At 36.8% G+C, this 23,977-nt stretch overlaps 2 protein-coding genes across 5 annotated transcripts in view; one reads left to right on the top strand and one right to left on the bottom strand.

Moving 5' to 3' along the window:
• LOC149198132 (peroxisomal membrane protein 11-5-like) overlaps positions 1-16,983 on the top strand; it is a 105,483-nt gene extending 88,500 nt beyond the window's left edge. For all 4 annotated transcript variants that reach the window (XM_089406112.1, XM_089406114.1, XM_089406113.1 and 1 more), the window contains exons 5-8: positions 15,599-15,679; positions 15,803-15,898; positions 16,269-16,442; positions 16,565-16,983. In XM_089406112.1, coding sequence (XP_089262238.1) covers positions 15,599-15,679; positions 15,803-15,898; positions 16,269-16,442; positions 16,565-16,600 — 387 coding nt within the window. In that variant the 3' untranslated portion in view covers positions 16,601-16,983. The remainder of the gene's footprint in view (positions 1-15,598; positions 15,680-15,802; positions 15,899-16,268; positions 16,443-16,564) is intronic.
• On the bottom strand, positions 1,168-2,008 carry LOC149198133 (uncharacterized). The gene is made up of 2 exons (XM_089404071.1): positions 1,867-2,008; positions 1,168-1,743 (listed from the first exon to the last, which is right to left on the bottom strand). The coding sequence occupies exons 1-2, from the start codon at positions 1,992-1,994 to the stop codon at positions 1,251-1,253; spliced, it is 621 nt and encodes a 206-aa protein (XP_089260197.1). The 5' UTR covers positions 1,995-2,008; the 3' UTR covers positions 1,168-1,250.
• Positions 16,984-23,977: the final 6,994 nt, after the last annotated feature.

Genomic DNA, 23,977 nt, shown 5'->3' with positions numbered 1-23,977 from the left:
AAGTTGTCTCAAGAACTCAGCAAGCTTCAAGTGGCACTTCAGCAGGAAAAGAAGGCCAAAGAAGAACAAATCACACAGTTGCAATTACAGGTAGAGAAATTCAAAGGTTATCCGAAGATTGATGAATTCAAGAAAGAAGCCCTGGAAGTGACTAAAGCCTTATCTCAGCAACTGAATATCCTTTGCCATAAAATATCATTGGTTGACCCATTGTGCATCATCACTGCATCACTCATTGAAAAGGCAGTTGACACCAGGCTAGAATTTGAAAACGCAGACGATAAGGTCACAAAATTTCTCTCTTGGCAAAGTTCAGAAGAAGGCATGGCTGCTAATCTACCGAAAATCCAAGAATCGCACAAAGAAGTCTTGTTTTCAGAGTGGGAATCATAGTTAATAAAGGCCAAAAGGGCTACTTCTAGAGCCAGGGCTACAATGAACAGTGTGATCGAGTTGGTAAATGACAACTTATATGGAGCTAACTTGATCTCTGATTGCTCCCCAGGAAAGCTCCCGAAGGCAAAAGCGCTAGAAATTCAATGGAGAAAGGATCTGGCTAGCAGAGAAGAACAAATCGACAAAGTACAAAACTTGACTTGGGATGCATTTTGGTTCTTCTTAGTCAAGCCGCACAGCCAGCAGATGGCCACCAAATGCCTTGCCGACGCTGTCAATCACATGGTTCCCGAGCTTTCTGATGCCACATACACAGGTCAACTACATTCAAGGTTGAGTCATCCTCCAGAAATTCGAGAAATGCTCTCAATTTGTCAGCTGCGAGTGCAAGAGGAGAAGTAGATACAATGAATCAGTTCAAAGGCTATCACATTGTTATTTTCATAAATCAAATCCCAGATTTTCATGTTTGCAGTTTCAACCAATGTTGTTAAAAGCGCGATCGAGATTAAATCGACGCCGGGAATAAACCGGAAAAAATCGGCAAAAGCGGGAAAAAAGCGGGAAAAAAGCGTTTGGCACAAAAATATTCATTTTTTTTCATTTTTTTTCAATTTTTTTAATATCTAAACCATCTACAACATAAAATAAATACATTGACACATAAATATGATAAAAAAACTAATATATAAGATGTTTAATATCATTTCTAGCGCTAAAATCACACATAACATTGAATCATGTCCTGAATAGTAAGTCCTGAGTCCCAACTCAGCCTCAAAATATCAACAAAAAATATGATAATGTATCTCATCATGTCATAATGTCATATACAATAAAATGAAAGTCTAATCCTATTGATTTCCTCTGCCCTTCTTGCGAGAAAATGGCACAGCTTTCTCTTTCCCTCTAGATGTAGAAGCTGGTGCCTGTGGTGGTGGAAATGGCAGTGGAGTCTGACGTGCTCTAGAAGCTGAAGAACTAGTAGTAGCAGCTACAGGAGGCTGAGGTAGACGGAGACCACGTCCTCTACTGGTGGTAGTGGTAGCCCGGGTAGGCGGTGTCACCTCCTCCTCCTGCTCCTCCTCCTCCACCTGCTCCTCCTCCTGCTCCTGCTCCTGCTCCTCCTGCTCCTCCTCCTCCCCCTCCTCCTCCCCCTCATCCTGCACTAACCAATCATCAGTGGGATCCATGAGAGGCCTCTCGGTCTCAACCCTCCATTCAGCAGTGGTGTCAATCCCATCCAATGAGATGGCTTCCGTATCAGGTGTCCTCTCTAGTTGCCTCACCCACAATCGAAGATTGTAGTAGACATAGACCATGTCATTAAGTCTATGGGACTCCAACCTGTACAAAGTTCATGAAATAATAATTAATAATTAATATTATAAAAAAAATATTGTTTAAAACTTTAATGAATTCAAAAATTTATTTGGAAATTTGCAATATTTTAAATGTTTAAGTTGTAACCTATTGCGCTTCTTGTTGTGTATTTTTTCAAATACACTCCAATTGCGCTCACATCCTGAGGAGCTGCATGTTTGGCTGAGGATGCGTACGGCAAGCTTTTGCAAAAGGGGTACTCTGCCACCATACATCTTCCACCATGCGTCTACAACAAAATTACAAATAAAATTTTAAATAAACATAAGAAAAAAATGGAGTTTGAAGAGACAATGAAATTTGAAACAAAGTTACAAAGTACAAACTAAAAAATACCTGGCATTTTAATCGTCCTATCAGTGACAGCCATCTCAAAGCCAAATGTGCCACCTGACATCTTATATGTCTCAATTTGTCTAGAGATCTCTATACGTTGTTCTGGAGATCTCACCATCTTCTGGACACAGGTTAATAATCCTTCCACGACCTCAGCATCAAAATCAAACCCACATGCATAAGAAAATGCAGGGTTCAGGAAAAGCCCAGCAGCATGAATGGGACGATGGAGTGTGTTGTTCCATCGCTCATCAATCACTGCCCATAGAAGGAGTTTTCTCTGAAACCCATCATCTCCCTTATCATCATAGTAGGACCGAATGGCTTCTTTGGCCCTGTCCATGGCTTCATACAAATAGCCCATTGCGGGCTTCTCACCATCAACCAACCGAAGAACCTTTACCAAAGGTTCAGTAACAGCGCACACCTCCTGCACTCCCGCCCAGAAGTCTTCCTGGTATGAAACTAGTCTGCACACGGCCTCTCCTTCTGGTTTGCGGCTCATTGACGAAGCACGCCACTCCTCTGAAAGAAACATTCTCTTCAAATCCCACATAGAATTCAAGAGGGATTGAAGAGATATGAAACTTGTCGCAAACCGTGTAATGGCGGGGCGCACCAACTCTTTGTTGTTGGTGCATTTTCTCATCAAGCTAAGCACAGATGTGTGATTGTAAATAAATTTTGTGATGCTTTTTGATGAGTCAACAATATCTTTGACAAAGGGAATTTTCCCTATGTCCTCTAACATCAAATCAATACAATGGGCAGCACAAGGTGTCCAAAATAAAGTAGGATGCCTGTCCATAAGCATTCTACCAGCAGCAACATAATTTGCAGCATTGTCCGTTATGACTTGGACAACATTTTCTGCACCCACCTCCAAAATAAACACATCCAGCAAATCACATAAAGTTCTTGCATCTTTGATTTGATGAGTTGCATCAATAGATTTGATAAACATAGTCCCCTTGGGACAACTAACCAAGAAGTTTATAAGGGTTCTCCCCTTTTGGTCAGTCCAACCATCTGACATAACAGTGCATCCTGTTTGTGCCCATGATGCCCTAAAATCCTCCAATCTTTGGGTGCAGTCACGCTTTTCCTCTTGAAGAATCCGGCCTCTGAAATCATGAAGAGAAGGGATTTTGTACCCCGGGCCAACACTGGCAATAGCATCAACAGTAGGTTGGAAAAATGGATTATTCCTTACAATGCTGAAAGGAATATCACTCCAGAGGAGAAATTTTGCCATCAACCTATCAGCTTGTTCTTTTTCAGTTCTTTTTAGCATTGAACCGATAGTTGGTTGTGAACCAGGTGTGGTTCGAGGAACAAAAAATGATGATGCAGCTACCGGATTGACTGACGCTGCAGTAGAACCAGTGCCACTTGGCCCACTTCCTTCAGCTGACCTTTTTAGTTGCCTTTTGAGTTCTTCTTTGGCCTCTCTAGTGTGCTCTAATTCTCCCAATGCTCTCATGGCTCTTTGGATAATTTCAGGATTTGTATTTATACAGGGCCCCACATCACGTCCAGGGATTTGTGCAAGGTGGAACTTCAACCTGTACACCCCCCCGCTTATCTCCTTTCCACACAACTTGCAAAACAAGTTTTGTCTATCATTCGGAGCTTTAGGTTCACCATATTCCCAGAAAGGATCCAATTTCCTTGGCATGTTTGTTTTTGAATTTTGAATTTGCAAACCTATGGAAAAATAAGGATTAGGAAATAGGAATTTAGGATTACAAATTACAATTTAGCATTTACAAAATTACAAGTTACAAATTTACAAAATCCCAAGTTACCCAACCAAATGGCAAATGCCAAAAAACAATGAAAATAAAAAAACATAAACAATGTTTAAAAAAAATGAAAAAAAAAATAAAAAATTGGTTCCCATAGTCATACCAAGTTACCCATCCCAAATCAATGAAAAATTACAAAAAAATCTTTAAAAACAATGAACATTGAAAACAAATGGTGCCCATATGAAATTTCTCAACAAAAAACAATGAAAAACAAAGTTTATAACAAGGAAAACAAAAAAAATTTAATCTACATACCGTTTTTATGGACAAATTGGTGATCTTGTCTTGGATTTCTCCTAAAACCACTTGGATTCGCTCCCAAACCCTTCAGCTCTCCTCCACAAGGCGTCTCCTCCTCCTCCGCGCGGCGACAGTCAGAAATGACTAAATAAAAATCGATTTTCATAAGTTATAAGCCCGCTGCCCCGCGCCTCGGCGATTTTTTCGGAAAAAATCGTTATAAAAAAAAGCCCGCGATTTTTTGGGATAAAAATCGCGATTTATGCGGGATAGTGATAAAATCGCGATTTTTTGAAAAAATCGCGATTTTAACAACACTGGTTTCAACAGCTCAAAGCGATTTTTATTGACAGTGAGTTTTGTATTTTTATTATTTAAACCCTTTCATATCTTTGAGAAAGGGTCCTCAATTTGCATAAAAACTTGACTCGAGAAGTTACACTTTTGTACTGCTGAATATATATTTTTTTATCAGTAGTGGATCAAGGTTCTACATTTTTGTGAAGAAACTTTTTCAAGACCTGCACTTTTGTATCTCCTGGAAGTTTTCTCAAATAAGAAAGTGGAATCAGAGTGTTATTTACATTGGAAAGACTCAAATGCATGCGGTATTTTTATCACTGTTCTTTTGTTTTGTTTCCTTATGTGATGAAGCATTCCTTTTAAAAGTTGCTATTGTTGATATATGTATGCTCTTCAAACAATTCTTTATCATGTCATTTCTGAAGATTTAGAATTGTTATATTTCAAAGATATATATCAGCAATATACATTGTTATGAATGCGATATGTTTTTATTATTACTTCGTTTAATTTCTTAAACAAAGTAATCATTATATATAAGTGCATCTTTCTATTGATAAGTAAGCCATCTATATGATTATTTATCTGTTAGGAATAATCAGAAATCGCATTGTTTATAGAATACCCAGGTTATATAAGTATATTTGTATATTTTGAGTTGTAGGTTAAAACACTTATCCTCTTCATTATACATTACAAAACAATCATCCATCAAACCATTCATTATATGGAAAACTGGTCCCATAATATCCAGTGAGTGCCACCATACCAAACAGAAAAGGAGTTGTACGAAGGTCTGGGCCGGGTGGTTATCCCCAATGTTGGTGCTAGGATTTTAGAGGCATCAACAAGTTGATTGACAACTTTATGACATTATGCCAATAAGTGACTAGAAACAGTGCAGAGAGTGTGTGTCTTCACAACATCAATACAAAGACTATTTGGACAGTGTTCAGAGAAGTTGGTCAAGTCTTATGTTTTATGTTATTACCATGTCAAGTAGGGGAGCCTCATTGAGTTAGAATATTGTATACATACTTGTTGTAGTAGACTTGGCAAAGTATTGATGCCAGGGTTTGATGTGAATAGTGAACATATCAGGGTTTGTTGACCAGAAGTAGTGCATTGCAGAGATCAATTTGATTAAGGATCACCCAACTTGAAGGGCAAACAACAGTGGAACAACAGAAGATCAGTCAACTTGAGCAACAACTAGTAGAGCAAAAATAGCAGAATGAGCAACTAAAAGAACAGTTAAATCTGGAGAAACAAAAGACCGATCGGTAGGGTCTCCAGAAACAACAAAAGTTGTCTCAAGAACTTAGCAAGCTTCAAGTGGCACTTCAGCAGGAAAAGAAAGCCAAAGAAGAACAAGTCACACAATGACAATTACAGGGAGAGAAATTGAAAGGTTATCTGAAGATTGATGAATTCAAGAAAGAAGCCCTGGAAGTGACTAAAGCCTTATCTCAACAACTGAATATCCTTTGCCATAAAATATCATTGGTTGACCCATTGTGCATCATCACTGCATCACTCATTGAAAACGCAGTTGACACCAGGCTAGCATTTGAAAACGCAGATGATAAGGTCACAAAATTTCTCTCTTGGCAAAGTTCAGAAGAAGGCATGGCTGCTATTCTACTGAAAACCCAGGAATCGCACAAAGAAGTCTTGCTTTCGGAGTGGGAATCACAATTAATAAAGGCCAAAAGGGCTACTTCGAGAGCCAAGGCTACAATGAACAGTGTGATCGAGTTGGTAAATGACAACTTATATGGAGCTAACTTGATCTCCGATTGCTCCCCAGGAAAGCTCCCAAAGGCAAAAGCGCTAGAAATTCAATGGAGAAAGGATCTGGCCAGCAGAGAAGAACAAATCGGCAAAGTACAAAACTTGACTGAGGATGCATTTTGGTTCTTCTTAGTCAAGCCGCACAGCGAACAGATGGCCACCAAATGCCTTGCCGACGCTGTCAATTATATGGTTCCTGAGCTTTCTGATGCCACATACACAGGTCAACTACATTCAAGGTTGAGTCATCCTCCAGAAATTTGAGAAATGCTCTCAATTTGTCAGCTGCGAGTGCAAGAGGAGAAGTAGATACAATGAATCAGTTCAAAGGCTATCGCACTGTTATTTTCATAAATCAAATCCCAGATTTTCATGTTTGTAGTTTCAACAGCTCAAAGCGATTTTTATTGACAGTTAGTTTTTTATTTTTATTATTTAAATCCTTTCATATCTTTGAAGAAAGGGTCCTCAATTTGCATAAAAACTTGACTTGAGAAGTTACACTTTTGTACTTTTGAATATATTTTTTTTATCAGTAGTGGATCAAGGTTCTACATTTTTGTGAAGAAACGTTTCCAAGACCTGCACTTTTGTATCTCCTGGAAGTTTTCTCAAATAAGAAAGTGGAATCAGAGCGTTATCTACATTGAAAAGACTCAAATGCATGCGGTATTTCTATCACTGTTCTTTTGTTTTGTTTCCTTATGTGATGAAGCATTCCTTTTAAAAATTGCTGTTGTTGATATATGCATGCTCTTCAAACAATTCTTTTTCATGTCATTTTTGAAGATTTAGAATTGTTATATTTCAAAGATATATATCAACGATATACATTGTTATGAATGCGATATGTTTTTTATTATTACTTTGTTTAATTTCTTAAACAAAGTAACCATTATATATAAGTGCATCTTTCTATTGATAAGTAAGCCATCTATATGATTATTTATCTGTTAGGAATAATTAGAAATCGCATTGTTTATAGAATACCCAGGTTATATAAGTATATTTGTATATTTTGAGTTGTAGGTTAAAACACTTATCCTCTTCATTATACATTATAAAACATTCATCCATCAAACCATTCATTATATGGGAAACTGGTCCCATAATATCTAGTCGGAGCCACCATACCAAACAGAAAGGGCGTTGTACTAAAGTCCAGACCGGATGGTTATCCCCAATGTTGGTGCTAGGATTTTAGAGGCATCAACACAACTCAACACATCAATTTTCATCAAGCCCTAATCATACACCATAGCCATACATCTATGGTAGGCAACATATAAAAGCAAACTTTAACTTAATTCACACAACAAGCATTCCTTCAACAACACTCTCTGCTCATATTGTTAAATTCTAAAGACAATCAAAGTTTATGTTATGCCTCAGAGATTTATTCAAATTGAATTGGCAATCAACCAAACACAACAACCTTGTAAGCTTCAGATGTACAATGAAATCCCAAAACTTGAGTTCTGATCTTGTTATGCTAATGAAGAAAGTGCCACTAGAAGCTAATATGTTCTTGTACTGACTGAAGGAGTTCTTAGACCTCAATGCCTTAAGCAAACTGCCCAGATTATGAATTTAAACTTATAATTTTATAAGCATTAGTCCTTGTCTCATACAATAACTGAACTCTGAGGGTTTTACAGACCTCTGAATTATGGCTTGGTCTAAAAGATGTCAACATACCTTAGTCGTAGCTCAAAAGAGTTTCCAGATATGTATCAGGACACATAATTTGATCCAGTGATTTTGTACCTGAATTGAGCCCTAGAGTAGGCCTCAAGAGACTCCAAGATAATCATCAATTCAAGGTCAATGAACAACCTTGGATGAAAGTGATAAAGGCTGGAACATACTTCAGGAATAGTTTGGATCCATGTTGCTTGGGAGCGGGAGCGGAAGCGACCATTTTCAGAAGCTCCCGGTTTGGGAGCAAATCCGGGAGCGATTTTTTAAAAATATATATATTTTTTATATTTTTTAATTTTTGATACAGATATGTCAACAAAAACATGTAGAATGATGAATTAGACATAAAAAACATAAAAAACATAGATTGATCATTGAACCATATCACATCAATCATCTAGAAATTGTAATTGTCATCAACCATGTCCACAAGTTAGTAAAATACATATTACAACTGCAACATATTGAGTCTCATGAATCATGATTCATCAAATTCAATCTTAAAGTTTCAACTTCAAGCTTTCAAAATTGAAAATTCAATAACATTTATCATCATTGATCACCAAAGTTGTACTTGTAAGCTAAGTTTAACCATTACAAGAAGTAATATCTAAGATATTTCTAAGTCCTAACTTCTAACTGTTAACATGATATGAAATGTTATAAATTTATAAAATGAAACATGAATAATGAAATGAAATGAAACAACTTTAGTCTTTCACGAAGCATCATATTCATAATTCATAATCATTACCAATGAGTTATAATTGCCAAGGCCCAACTTCAAACTTCAAATTTTCATTGTCACAGTGATATATTGTTTACAAAAAATATCATTATGATATGAAAGAGTCAAGAGTCAAGAGTCAAGAGTCAAGGACTCAAAACTCAATAGTTATGAAAACTAAAGTCTAATAGAAACTAAAAAAGACAAGTAAACTGTAAATCTACATGTGGCCCTTGCCATGAGAGTCTCCAGGAGTATAAGCAGGTCGTGGTGGTCTTCTAGGAGTCTCCCGCACAGACCGACGACCAGAACTAGAACCTCCACGTGAGGGTGTAGATGGAGGTGGCGACAGCAAAGGAACAAGACTCGGACCTCGAGCACTGCTATTGGATGGTGGAGTTGGAGGTGGCATGGCTGCTGCAGCTGCTTCATCTTCATCCCTTACAAGTTCCTCTTCCAGTTCTTCAATATGTACAATGCCATCCTCGAAATTGTCATCCTCGGGTGATTGTCCCAAATTTTATATGTGGGATCCTCATAAGCCTGATCACAGTAATGACTCAACAACCTCAAGTTGTAGTGCACATAAACCAAGCTTTCTGCTCGGTTTTCATTGAGTCTGTTTCTTTTCACATTATGTATGTAGCTGTAGGTGCTCCAACACCTCTCTGCAGAAGAAGTATTTACAACCTGTGAAAGAACTTTTTTTGCCAATTTTGGCAAAAGTCCATGCCCGCCATATGTTTCCCACCATGTGAGAGTATCAAATCTATCTCTGTCGTCCATTGCATGGAAGTTACCATACAAACCAGTGCCACTGAAGTATCTGCCTATTTCAAAGCGCACAGCGGCACATTCCTCCCTGTCAGGTACCAACTTTTCTAATGCTTCCAAATATCCTTTAGTTACCTCTGGATCTAAATGGGGTTTGGTCCTAACCCCACCCCCTGCTGCAGGTTGGCCCAACCAAGATGTAGAGTAGTATTTTGGCGTAAGGATATACGCCAAGCAATGTAGTGGAAGATTAAGCCTATTCCACCGTTCACACACACAATCATGAATTAGTTTGTACAAGTTGGGATCTCTATTATGAACAATATCTTTTATTTCCCCCAACATGGTATCCATTTGCTCATACACCTCGCCAATCACTGGTTTGTCTGTATCTGCAAACAGAATCATGTGATAAATTGGCTTGGTGAAATCCAATACCTGCCTCACACTTGTCCAAAACTGCCCATCAAGAGTGGCCTCCTCCACCATTTCAAAACCTCCCATGTTAGCTACATTTGTAGCCCTTTCCTTTAATACCTGCCAATGTGGACTTGATACCATGCTAGCTAATGCCTCTCTTACCTTCAAAAGGCGCCTGAAGGTGAGGTAATAGCTACCAAATCTGGTCTTCGCAATCTTCAACAACTCCAATCTCGAGTGACTGCGGAGAAGGCCATGGGTATTGCTATGATTTGTAATAAATTTTATCATTTGTTTGCCTTTCTTGTACAAATCACCAATCCATTGGTATTGTTCATTTTTGTTCTTGACAATATCATGCAACAGAAGGTTCAATGTGTGAACCAAACATCCAGACCAAAATATGTTGGGGTATTTATCCTCAATAATTGCTCCCGCTGCCTTACAATTAGGAGCATTATCAGTGATGACTTGGATGACATTGTATGGGACAATACGCTCAATTGTTTCAAGTAATGCTTCTGCAATGTTGATGGCGGTCTTGAACTTGTCTGAGTAATCATGTGCAGTTAGAAAGATGGGACCACTAACAGACACAACAAGAACACTTATCAATGGCTTGCCTTTTACATTTGTCCATCCATCAGATACAATGGACACCCCATGGTCAGTCCAAGAACTTGTCATTCTATTCAAAGAATGTGATATTTTTGCTTTTTCATGATCAAGGCCAACGGTTCTTGCCTTGTCATACCCAGGGCTCTTGTATCCTTTAAGGGCATCATTTATGGCAGAAACCATTTCGTGCCAATAAGGTGAGCGAAGAACATTGAATGGTATCCCACATGCATAGAGAAACCTGTAAACCTTTGAATCCACATCATTCCTACACCCCTCATCAAGGAAATCTGATATGGTTCTACGCCTTAAAGATGATGACCCGTGCCTCCATATCCACTGCCTTGGGAGGATGCTGAAGGAGTTCTTTGTGATTGTGAGCTTGGTTCAAAGAAACCCCTTGATTTTTTTGATCTGTATTGGGCTTCCTCCTCTTCCCTTATGTATTTGGCTCTATCCGCTGTACAAGTTTTGATTCCTATTTGTTTGTCTCCATCCCATGGCCTTTTCTCGCAGAGGTGTCTTCTAGCACGGGTGTATGAACCTGTGTAATCAGTGTTGCAATGGGGGCAATGAAATTTAGTGGTTCCACCCCCTCTCCCTGTTTCAGCCCTGTTAACATATTTCCACAATGGAGTTTGGTCTTGTTTAGTTTTTTGAGGGTCATGTTCACCCTCCTCCAGCTCCTCCTCACTGGGGTTTTCACCAATTCGACTTTCTCCAGCTTCTTCATCCCCCTCTTCAGTTTGGCCCCTCCGTTTCCTACTCTCCAACACCATAATAACCATAAAAGGGACCAGGAAGAGGAAAATGCCAAGAAATATAGCCAGGTCCATGGTGTTTGATGTTTGTAGGGTTTTGATTCTTGAATCTGCAAATTAATTCAATTTATTGGGATTAATTAATTTAATTTAAATTCATGATTTTTAAACTCAATAAACTAAATTAAATTAGCTAAATTACTACCTAACTAAATTAAACTAACTAAATTAACTAAATTACTAAGTTACTTACCTTTGCAGGCTTGCTCCTCAACACTTGCTTCTCGCTCCTTTGCTCTTGCTCTTGCTCCAAGCTCTTGCTCAATGAAGTGATAATGAAATTTTTTTAGGCCATTGGGCTTTTAAAACAAATTTATTATTATTATTATTATTATTTATTTATTATTTTTTTTTTTTTAAAATTCGATTTTTTTGGGCGTTCGCGGAAATTTTTTCCACCGGATCGCTCCCGGAGCGATTTTTTAATGCCCGGGAGCGATCGGGAGCGATCGTTCCCCGATTGCTCTCGGGCGTTAAAAATCGCTCCGGGAGCGACGAAGCGATCGCTCCCTGCAACGCTCCCGAAAATGGCAAGGAGCGCAATTTTTTTTTCGGGAGCGCGCTCTCGAAAATCGCTCTCGCGCTGCTTCGGAGCCGCTCCCGCCCGGAGCGCGATTCGGGAGCGGGTTCGAGGGGGGGGGGGGGCGCTCCCCCGCAACTATGGTTTGGATTGTTGCTTGTGGTTTGAATACTGTAGATCAGATCTGAGCTACAAAATATGCCTGGAAACCTTAAAGTAAACGTCCTCGGATCAGTCTTGGTTAAGAGTTTGAACTACAAAGAGAAACCTCTAGAATAGTCTGGGAGCGATTTTGGGAGCGCGCCCCCGAGCTGCTCCGGAGCCGCTCCCGCCCGGAGTGCGATTCGGGAGCGGGTTCGAGGGGGGGGGGGCCCTCCCCCGCAACCATGGTTTGGATTGTTGCTTGTGGTTTGAATACTGTATATCAGATCTGAGCTACAAAATATTCCTGGAAATCTTAAAGTAAACGTCCTCGGATCAGTCTTGGTTAAGAGTTTGAACTACAGAGAAACCTCTAGAATAGCCCACGAGTTTCTTCTTTAAGTCCGAGCTCAGATACCCTCAGTAACACAAGGTTTGCCACCTCATGATCAGCGTAAAAATTATCTTAAGGTCGTTACAAACGTCTGCAAAGGGCTGAGTATACCAATATCAAGAATGCCCTGGTTTGGTCAATCATATGGACAGGTCTGTCATTGTATAATCTTCAAAACCTCAATGAATCACCAGTACCAATCAAACATTAATCCTTTAATCAAAATCCTTCAAAAATTCGACTTGTAGTGCTTGGAAAAATCACAAGATTTGCTGAGCGCATATATTTGCTGATTAGGTCTTTGTGAAATCTTGTAAAAGGCACAGAAAAACTTCAAATACAACTCGAATTAGCCTCTTTGTAACTTTTAAAAATGTGTTTTTTTTCCAAATTTCACTTTTAAAGAGGCAAAAAAAATAATTCTTTTTTTCTCTCTTATAATATTTTACTAACTAATGTGACTATATGGAATGGTCAAAATTTTCCTCGGAAATGGTTTTTTTCTTAATCACCTTGATAGTCTCGTAATTCCATGATTAATTGCAGAGACTGATGTGGAATTTGGTGTGTAGAAGCTGCAATAGGTACAATGGTAGTCATACAGCTATATGCCGTTACGATGGATCATATGGGTTTCTGCAGAGTTGGTGAGTGTACAGTTGGGCTCTAGCCTCTAGTACGACAATGGATTGGCACTGTGCAACTTAGAATTCTCTGGGACTATGCAAGGCAGCAGCGGAACAGAGGTCAATGTGGTGGACACAGAACCATGAACATGCGATGACGGATAGTGCAGATAGCATGGAGTGGCAGCAGGCTGTGGGTTAGCGCAAAACGGGTTGGGGTTTCTGCAGAGTTGGTGAGTGTACAGCTGGGCTCTAGTATGACAATCGATTGGCACTGTGCAACTTAGAATGCTCTGGGACTGTGCAAGGCAGCAGCGGAACAGAAGTCAATGTAGTGGACACAGAACCATGAACAGGCGATGACGGATAGCGCAGATAGCACGGAGTGGCAGCAGGCTGTGGGTTAGCGCAAAATGGGTTGGTGGCCTGTAAGGTGCTATGGGGACACTACAACAGTGGTTGTACAACATAGAGTGTTTGCAATTTTTAACACACATATATACACAGTCTAAAGACTCTAAACATGCCACAATTTTGCCTGGAAAACAATAGAAATTTCGGCATGATTTTGAGGAAATCTGGATTTTTTTTTTGAAAATCCGGGTTACAGTTGTCAAACTTCAAGATTTCAGGATTGTTTGTGCCTCATGGGTTCTTGATGGCACTGAATCCATTTGTGCCATCAAAATGACGATTTCAACATTTCCAGTCAGATTTCTTGAAGAATTTTTCACTGAATTCTGGCAAGCAATTTGCCGTCCAGTCAAAATTGTGGCTTGTTAGACAATGCCTATCTATCTATCTATATATATATATATATATATATATGTTTTTTTTTCAACCTTTTTTTTCTTTATTTTTGTTTTTTAAATAATTATTTTTATAATTTGTTGTGTTTTTTCTCTAACATATATCAATATCTCTCTTTATATATATAATCTTCTCCTTTTTTTTTAACTCTCTTTTTTTGGAATATATATATATATATATATATATAATTTTTTCTCAATGGCCAAATCCCTGATTTGATTTGATTTTTATTTATTTATTTATTGTTTTGCTTCATCATGGACATCGACACGAGAGAAACTTCAAATTTGTTTTGAAGGTGTGGCTAAAGCCTAATCAAAGGCCTGGTGATTAGAAAATGTGACTTTGATACCAATGTAGCAAACAATTCGTACTCAGTGAAATATTTAGAATATCTGAAATATGTAAATATCCATTATAGGACAAGTAATATTTTAATATAAGAAAGTTGAATGTGTAAGAGAGATGATATGGTATGTTGTGGTTACAAATGAGGGCCTTGCTTATATGCTAGGCAGGGGCCCTTCGCAAACAGTCATGTCCTTTAGGAAATGTCTCTTCAGTATGCTAATTATTTTATTAATTATTACTTATATATTATGTTCATAACATGTTTCCTTTGTGTAGAAGAAGAAACTTTGCCCTTCACTCCTCTAGGACACCAAAACCCTTTGGCCTGTGGCCATTTTTCCTTGGTTGGTATTTGATGAGTGAGAGCTAGTGTGCATGACCACAAGTTCACAGACGCTATCACTGTTGCAAGCATAATTAGATTGTTGAAGACACGATACTGAAAGTTTAAGGATGATTCGGGTCCCTTCATTCTAGATACTGAGTATTATTGAAGTCTACCCACAGGGCCACAGCTATAAGAAAACAAGATTGACATAATTTTGATCGTTTGAGGAAAATCATTAGGTATCATGTCTGTTTTTTATTTTAGCATCATCTTTAATATTCTCTTTTGAAGAGAGGCCAAGTTGGAATTATGCGGGTAACTAAAGCGCTGTTGAGACATTCCATGCTCACTTTCTTTTCTTCAGTGATTAGTGATGACAAAGTGCCTTTAGCTGTCTATTCACTCATGATCAAGGTATTTGAGTTCCCTGCAGATTATAGAATCTAAATAGTATGGGGATAAGACCTTGTATAGTTAAAAACTTTACAGCAAGGCATATTCAGGTTGTGGTTTGCCTAAGTTTTCTGGTATGGTCATATAGCTATCTACATGTTTGCAGTGCAGATTAGTTTTGACTTGGAAAAGAAGTCAAGGATGTATAATACCCTCTTGTTATGAATACAATTGTACATATGTTTTAGAAATAAATGGAAAAGAAATCAGTGTGCCTGCTGCCCGGGCTCAAATCAAGTTCTTGAAGATCTAAGTAGTGTTTATAACTTTATATTGAATTCTACAGATCGTTTGAACCAATAAATTCCAGCATTTCACATTGTTGTATGAATGCCGGAAGAATAATGGTATGTTAGCATATAAGTGGAAAAGTATTTGTAGACTTGTGCTAAGGTCAAGTTTAAACTTTCACTATTGCTATGCTCGGCAAACAAATTGGTTTCTTAGTATGTTTGGCAATGTTCCACTGTACTATCGTATTATTTCCAAGAAGCAGCGGGTGTGGTTTATAATAATATAATCTGCAAATTCATTCGTGTTTTGTAATCTTTGAAATGTTTTTAACTTTTAAACGTAAGTACACCATGCTCTTTTCAGCGGGCCTTATAAAGAGAGGTCTTTCATTTTACTGTTGATGTGGTTGTTTTCCAGAACAAAGAGCGAGCAGATTTGATTGGGAGGATATCACTCTTTTGCTTCCTTGGTGGAAATGTCTGTAGTACATTGATAGAGGTTCGTCAATTTTTATCTCATGCAGTGAGATATTTAGTAGTTTACATTTTTGCTCTCTATTCCTATAATTCTCTTTTGTAGTTTATATTCCATTCTGATACGGGATTCTTGAGGACTAATCAGACATCAGAGCTGTGCCGTCTTTCAATGTCTATCAAAAAATTGGAGAAAGAGCTGAAACAAATAAAAAATACATCCACGGTTGATCAAGCTAAGCTGGTAAGCATTTAACCATCTTAATTTAGGTACAGGAAGCTGTTTAACAGGAAAAAAGTCATGCATATGCAAGGTAGTTTTGTTTTTCAAGGAAAATCTTGTGGGCAACCCAAGAGATGCTTCCCCACACTTGTGGATGGCATCCCTAGTAACCTCTTGGCGTAGACTAGTGCACTAGTGCACCTCATCTAGAGCTGGGTACATGCCAGCATGGAATGAACCAGATGCCCAGCAACATGGGAGACAAGTTCAATCTAACACCTTGGGCTAATATACAATGTAATTTTTGAACAATCAAATTATTAAGATTGGTAAAAACATGTGGAAAAAATATAGGAACTGTATTTATATGACATGTTTTTCTCATCTCTAGGAGGAGCAGAGGCGCCTCAAGCTTAAACAGTCAAATGATAGGCTATTAAGTCTGGCAAAAGCATCTGTGGACATTGTAGTTGCAGTTGGACTACTTCAGTTGGCACCTAAGAAGGTCACGCCACGAATTACCGGGGGCTTCGGATTTATCACCTCTCTCATCTCTCTTTATCAGGTATCATATTTTGCAAAATTAAAATGTTTGGATGTTCTATAGTTTCTCCTGCAATTACCATTGTAAATGTAACAGACATCTTTTTCTGAAAGATTTTCTCAAAGTAGGCTTTTGTTTTGCAGTTGCTTCCTCCTGCAGCAAAGGCAAAGGCCTCCTAAAAGAAGCAATGTTTATCTGTTGTCTGGCTTCAGATAAATCCAACTTTCTTCTTTGTTTGATGATTTGTTAACTGGCTACTTATTCTGTTGTTTATGATAAGGTGTGCTTCAACTGGGGCAATTCTGTATCCCAAATTTGTAAAGATTTTTATGTAATAAAAGGTGCACTGGCATGTTTCTGTTATTTTTGCTACTGGCTGGGGTCAGACATGCTTGCAAAGACATAGTTACCTTTCGTTTAAGCTGCCCTTTATAGTCTATATGGAGAATTATAGCCGATATTTCAAAATGGTTGGATAAATGCAGCAAATGACATCTTCCCTCGGTATCATTAATCATTATAGGTATTTTCCTTAATATTAATGCCCTATTTTTTCTTGTCAGATTTTTAAAGCAGAAATAATGATTTTTATTTTTTGAATAATTCAATGGAGCACAAGTCACTGGGAATACTCTATCTATAGTATAGCACATAACTCGTGCTCGTGATTTAGGATCGGAATCTTGTACTCGTAAATAGTATTGATTGGTCATTTTGCATGTTGAATATCCTTTTCTTGTACAATATATTTGATCTCTAAATTGTTACTTGGCTTTTATATATGTGCTTCATATAGGAACCATATTTTATACTACTTTTTAGAGGTTATTAATATTGATACTGATCAAATTCATCGTTTTGAAGTGTCTGAAGAGGATGAACATGCTGTCATCTAATCAGAGAAACACCAGAAGAAACATCTTTACACCCTAAGAAGTTTCTTCCATCGTAAGCATAGCTAAGTATGAATTTGAAAATGGAAGCATTGCACATGAAAAATCTTGAAATGCATTTCATAAGTTAGTTGAACTAGATTTTCTATAAATTTAAATCTTGGTTTTTTTACTTTTTTCAACTGAAGTAAAATCCAATGGAGAAGCACTTCCTTCTCTTTTGACAACAGAGATCCCAAGTCAGATTATTATATTCTGTATTGTACCATATTATTGGCCAGACCCTTCCAAACGGACGGTATGTTTCTGTTTGTAAAATAATAATTGTGTTGTGTGCAATCAAGTTTTGATAACCAATTCAAGCAGACTGCGCAAACAAGAAATTTTCTGCAACACAGTTTGATTAGTTGTCCTCAAGCGCAATGGAATTGTGGTGTTATCATATAATTGTGGTATGCCATAACAGGCAACAATTGTACTGTATATAGTATAATAGTCAAACGTGTAAAATGCATAACAATTAGTTCATTCAACTTAGGTGAAAATCTTTAAGGGGTTGTGTATCAAACTTATTTGCATATCATTGGTCCCACCTATGAAAAACAATTTGTTAGTTTATTCAACCTCGGTGAATTTATTTAACAACTATTTTTCAAATTTATTGTTATTCAGATTAGTCTTTTGCTAGGCTATTTGATCAGGGAATGGTATGATAGTATTGTCAGTCAATGATGAGTCTTGTTAATGTCATACAGGGTTGATCTTTTTCAGCTTAGTCTAAATAGCTGACATTTTTGCCTGGAAAAAGTTGGTTTTTTCCGGCAGGTTTTTGGTTAAATCCAGTGGAATTTAAAAAAAATCAGGTTACAGTTGTGAAGGTGGAATTTGGGGTGCCCCAGGGGTTTTTGATGATGCTGAATGTATTTCAATTTTCTAGTATTAAAATTAAAATCAAAATCATGATTAAAACACTACAAATTTAAGGTTTTTGATGCTGAATGTATTTCATTTTTCTAGTATTAAAATTAAAATCATGATTAAAATACTAAAAATTTAAGATTTTGCAGTCCAAAAAATTGCTAAATTTTTACTAAAAATATATATATTCTAAGTGAAATTGTTGCTTTGATAGACAACGCAATCTTCTTCTAGTATTCGTTAAGATTTTAAAACAATAAGCTTTTAAATTAGAGTAACCAATAGAATGCAAAATTGTGGGACTTTTTATATGAAACAATATTGCAAGCTACTTATTGATATTATTACGTCTCTTCCCGCACCCCAAGCCCTCCATTCAGTGGTTAAATGTTAGAAAGATCAACTATTGTAAAAATGTTAAATGTTAGAAATATCAACTATTATTAAAAGAACTACGGAACTTATTATATCAACAATACTGTAATTAATCTATATAACTGGTTACTAGCATAAATGGTACTCTTTTCGCCGGGAATAATATAACGAAGATGAAATGCTTATTGTTTTTGCTGCTTTAATTTACACATTAACAACCCATACATGACTACAGAAGCTTCAAGATCTAAACCGGACACACGACTACACAAGCTTCAAGTTCTAAACCAGTAAGGGGTCTTATATCATGTGCAGAGGAGAATATCTTTTAGCATAATCACAGAACCACTCTTCTTCCAGGAATAATATAACAAAGGTGAAATGTTTATTGTTTTTGCTGCTTTAGTTTACACATTTAGATCCCACACATAATTACAGAAGCTTCAAGTTCTAGCTTAAAGAAGATCGAGACCAGTGGGGGGTCTTCTATCGTGTAGTGAAGGGTCTTCTATCATGTGTGGAGAATTATCTTTTAGCGTGATCGCAGAACTAGTTTTGGGTAAATACCATGGAAACAAATAAATGTTTTTATACATTTTTCACTTAAACTGTATGAAATGTACTTTTTAATTATTATTTTCTAATTTAATATATAAATCATTGAAAGATACTTTTTAATTATTATTTTGTAATTTAATATATAAATCATAGAAAGATCTTGATTGGTAAATATTCAACATTATGAACATTACAAATATGATCTTGTTATTTGTGTGATGATTATTTTTAATTGTACTCAGAGTAATTTATTATGTTATTGCCGGAACCTCTTATTTTACATGATATGAATTAAGATAATTTTTCATAATTCAAAAGTATAGTTGTACTTGTAATGATAATTTGTAATGGTGATAATTTTCCATAAGTCAAAAGTATAGTTGTACTTGTAATGATAATTTGTAATGGTGATGATAAATTTATAGAATTTGTCATTCTTACTGATTTTTTTTTGGTTTTGTTTGTGTTTTATAGAATTTGTCATTATATTAATTTAATCATTGAAGGAAGTAAATTAAATTAAAGTAATGAAAAAAATGAATGTATGTTAATATGCCTAATAATTGCCTTTTGCCAACTAATCAATAATTTTATAATTTGATTAACAGGAGTGTATAAATATACATTAATATGGCAATAATATTGTCTTTTGCCTAATTAATAATATTGTCTTTTGCCCAATTACCTTATAGTTTGATTCACTGGAGGATGATACTTTAACATGGACCACTTCCATAGTTAAATAACGTAACATATGATTGATAATATAGTGTTTGAGATGATATATACATTTATCCACACTCCCCTATAATATTTATATTGGAATAGTTCAAGTTTATATGAAAATGCTATAAAGTTATATAAATTGAGATGCTTGGTGAGAATATGTGTAGTTTTCTCACGTTTTGTACAATATTACATCACAATCTTAGTATATTTTACTAATAACTTGTACTAATGTCATTATTTATGGGCTACCTCACACTTGGTAGCACTTCTTATTATTGGCCATTGACTTGTTATTCCAATGTGAGATTTTTGGTTGATGTTGGTTATGTTCTAGTTTTTAGATTGCAATTTTATTAGACGTGTAATATACCCAATTCCTTTTGACTTACAAAGGTTATAAAGTATCCATTTTTTTTTTTTTCCTTTTTACTAGCTTAACAATAAGCTCTGAAACTATTTTATCACATACACCTACTAAATTTATCTTAACTACACTGACATAAACTCGATTTCCATTTTTCATAGATTTTGTCGAACACTTCACATGTAAACCTTTCCTCAAATAATTTGTATTCAACCAATTAAGTAGTATTTTTCTTGTATACATTTTGTATGAAATCAAATAAGAAACATTGTTCTAATTCTACTTGTAACATACTAATTGAAATATAACACTATCATGCAACTTTCGATTTTTGTCTTTGAGGCATTTTATCAAGCAAGGTGTGTTCAAATTGTAATTAAAACACCTTTAACACATTCATTCAAATTCTTTGCATGAAAATAGGGAAATGTCAACTACAAACAATACTATCATAAAATATTACTATCTCAATTCACAAAACAACATTTTCATTGGGGCATTTCATCAAACAATTTCTATATAATGTATTATTAAACCATTTAAACATTTTTCAAACATTTTGCATGAAAACTAATATAGTATATTCTTTGCATGCAAATAGGTATATATAAGCTACAACGATACTATCATACAACAAAATTGTTCCCATCCACAACAATTTTTTTATTAGGGCATTTCATCAAACAGTTTGTATGTAATGAATCATTAAGGCATTTAAACATTTCTTCAAACACTTTGTGTGCAAATTAATATAGCAAGTTCTTTAGGACATATATCTTAAATTATAGTAGTCGACCTTCTAAAAACTTAATCAAATGATTAGTGGGAGGTCCCCTCATATGGTTTAGATTTCAACCTTTGGAACCTCCCAAATGAGAAGTTATAGTAGAAATGCTAACATGATTGGTTTGAAACACGATTTTAGGCGCATACAAGAAGCTCGACTTCCTCTGATCATATTTCTTAAAATATTATGACCCAAGATCCGAAAGTTGGATTGGATGATCAATAAGATTTCCCCTGATTATGGTCCAAGTTTTAGCATCTAGGACGTCCCAAAAGAAAAGTTATAGTAGAAATGTCAACGTGACTTGTTTGAAGCATGATTTTACGAGCATTCAGGAAGTTCGACTTCCTCTTATCATATCTCATAAAATATCTTGACCCAAGATCTGAAAGTTGGACCAATTGATCAACGATATTTTCTTCACTATGGTCTAAGTTACAATTCTTGGAACCTCCCAGAAGAAAAGTTATAGTAGAAAAGTTAGCAATTGTAATAAAAAAACCTTGCATGTCTACATGCAACATATTAACTTATACAAAAAATCAAAACATATTTCTTATATCGTCAAGTTATATTTCAAATTTAATCCACAAAACAATCACACCATTTTTTCTTATTAATTTCATGCAACAACCATGCCAAACTACCATAGAGGTAAACATCAATTCAATAAAGAACTAATCATCATATTCACAACTCATAGTTAATAACACTTATCTGAAATATAACAATGGTTGAAATTGAAGGTGGGACTTCGATTTTCCACCCAACCATAGACTAGCTGTAGGTTGTATTTCTTGCAGTAGTCACCCTAAGCTAGATCCATGATCCAAGGGGACTTTTCAAGCAAACTCAGCTGGAAATCATGCTTAACATTGAGTATAGGAATTTCTTTGTTACAAGTGGTTTATCAGTTGTGGCAAGCATTACAAGAATTCACCTTTCTAGGTGTTTTTCCAACACAAAAATCCAATTCTGTCCTTTATCCCATTTTTTTCCACCCGAGAGAGAGAGAGAGAGAGCCCTCATTTGATGTTTGAATGCCTTTTTATCTTTTTTCTTGTGTGTCTCTTCATGTTCCTCATTGGCATTCCTTAAGATTTTTCTTACTAGTTGCACATTTGATTAAGCAGTGGTGCCAACTTGTACCACTCAACTTCTTCCTTTTCCCCCTTAGATCGTGTTTTTGTAGCCCCACTCTTCAAAATAGTTAAATGTATTTATAATAATTTATAACCAGAGTATACTTACATTACAAAAATCAAGGGGAGTATAACAGGAGTGTTACAAACCCCACCTCCCTTAAGGGGAACATCATCCTTAGTGTTTTTAGCAACAAAATAATAAAACAAAATTGAGCCTTATAAATAACTCTTACATCCACTGATTCAACAACAAAAGATGAGTACAACACCGTTATTTGCTCAAAATCCTAGGTGGCTTCATCGGGTCCAAATGGTTTCTATTGCATCTTGACTTGCTCGATTACTCGATTCCAGAGCATAATCCACTTCCAATGTCTAGCCATACCATCCATTGTGCTCAGTACCCCTTCATGAACAATTTCAACTCATTGCTTTTCTAGACACACCCAATGCATTCCTGATCTCAATCAGTATGCACATGATTATGTGAAAACCAATTCATCTTTCGAGTTCTAGCATCCCCTTCTTTGCCTCATTAGTCCCTCGGGTGTTTCGTTTCTTCTTCTGTGTAGTCACTCACCTTCCAAATTTAGACATCCCCTTCTTTGCTTCCTTAGTCCCTTGGGAGGTCCATCCCATGGCAAGGCTTCCTCACACAAGAAGAATTCTCTCAACCAAGGCATCCCTTTGCCTTGCTTTAATAACACAACACATATGTCTGTTGGGTTGTGTTATATTCTTTCCACGACTAACCGTCCTAGTTAACTGGGGGATTAGAGGGGGTGCAAAGCCCCCCCTTTGTTGCACCAATTGTGTAGCGGGGGGGTCACAAGGGGTTTGAGGGGGGCGGTTAGCCCCCCTCTACGAGGTTCGGGGCAACGCCCCGGGGAATTTTTTTGGGACCCAATATTAGGTGGGCAAACCTACCTATGGTTGTGTGCATGGTTTTTGCACATGGTTTTGGGCGCGATGGTTTTCGGTCCATGGTATTGGATGCTTCGGCATGTATATATATGTATTATAACATTGAAAGGAACATAATGAAAAATCAATCTAGTAGTCCTGGTTTTGGGATCCAGGGGAAATTTTTTATGTATATGTGTTTTATGTGTTATGCTTTCGCATTGTTTATTTTCTGTGGTTTAGAATTCGTATGCAGGTAATTTCTGTACGGGGTTAAACCCTGCATTTGGTATCAGAGCTATTTTGGCTTTAAGGGGATGCCTTTGTTGCTGAGGGGTTTCGCTCGGGCCTGTGGTAGACCCTGTTTAGTGGGAGATCTACAGGATCGATTCTGATGGTGAAAGAAGATGGCAAGTAGTGGAAAGATAGGGACTGAGAAATTTAATGGTCAGAGTTTTGAGTTATGGAAAATCAAGATGGAGGATCTTTTGGTAGATAAAGATCAGTGGATCGCGGTAGACTTGGGTACTAAACCAACGGGAGTTTCCGATGAAGAATGGAAGAAGTTGGATCCGAAGGCAAAAAGCACAACACGGTTGTGTGTCTCAAATTTAGTATTGTTGAATGTATCAGGGGAAGCTACAACTAATGCTTTGTGGGACAAGTTAGGGACTTTGTACCAATCTAAGTCTCTGGTGAATAAACTGTTCCTCCGGAAAAAGCTGTATAACCTGAGGATGAAAGATGGAGACTCGGTGACAGAGCATATAAATGCATTTAATACTGTGGTAAGTCAGTTATTATATATTGATATTAAAATTTCCGATGAAGATACATGCATCGGTTTGTTGTGTTCTCTACCAGATTCGTGGGATAGTCTGGTT

The sequence above is a fragment of the Pinus tabuliformis genome, chromosome 2_2 (assembly GCF_031772625.1).
Source record: "Pinus tabuliformis cultivar Carrire ecotype Pingquan chromosome 2_2, CPIR1, whole genome shotgun sequence".
NCBI classification, from domain to species: domain Eukaryota; kingdom Viridiplantae; phylum Streptophyta; class Pinopsida; order Pinales; family Pinaceae; genus Pinus; species Pinus tabuliformis.
The sequence above is the reverse complement of the archived record's forward strand: the minus strand, read 5'-3'. Positions and strand labels throughout refer to the sequence as shown.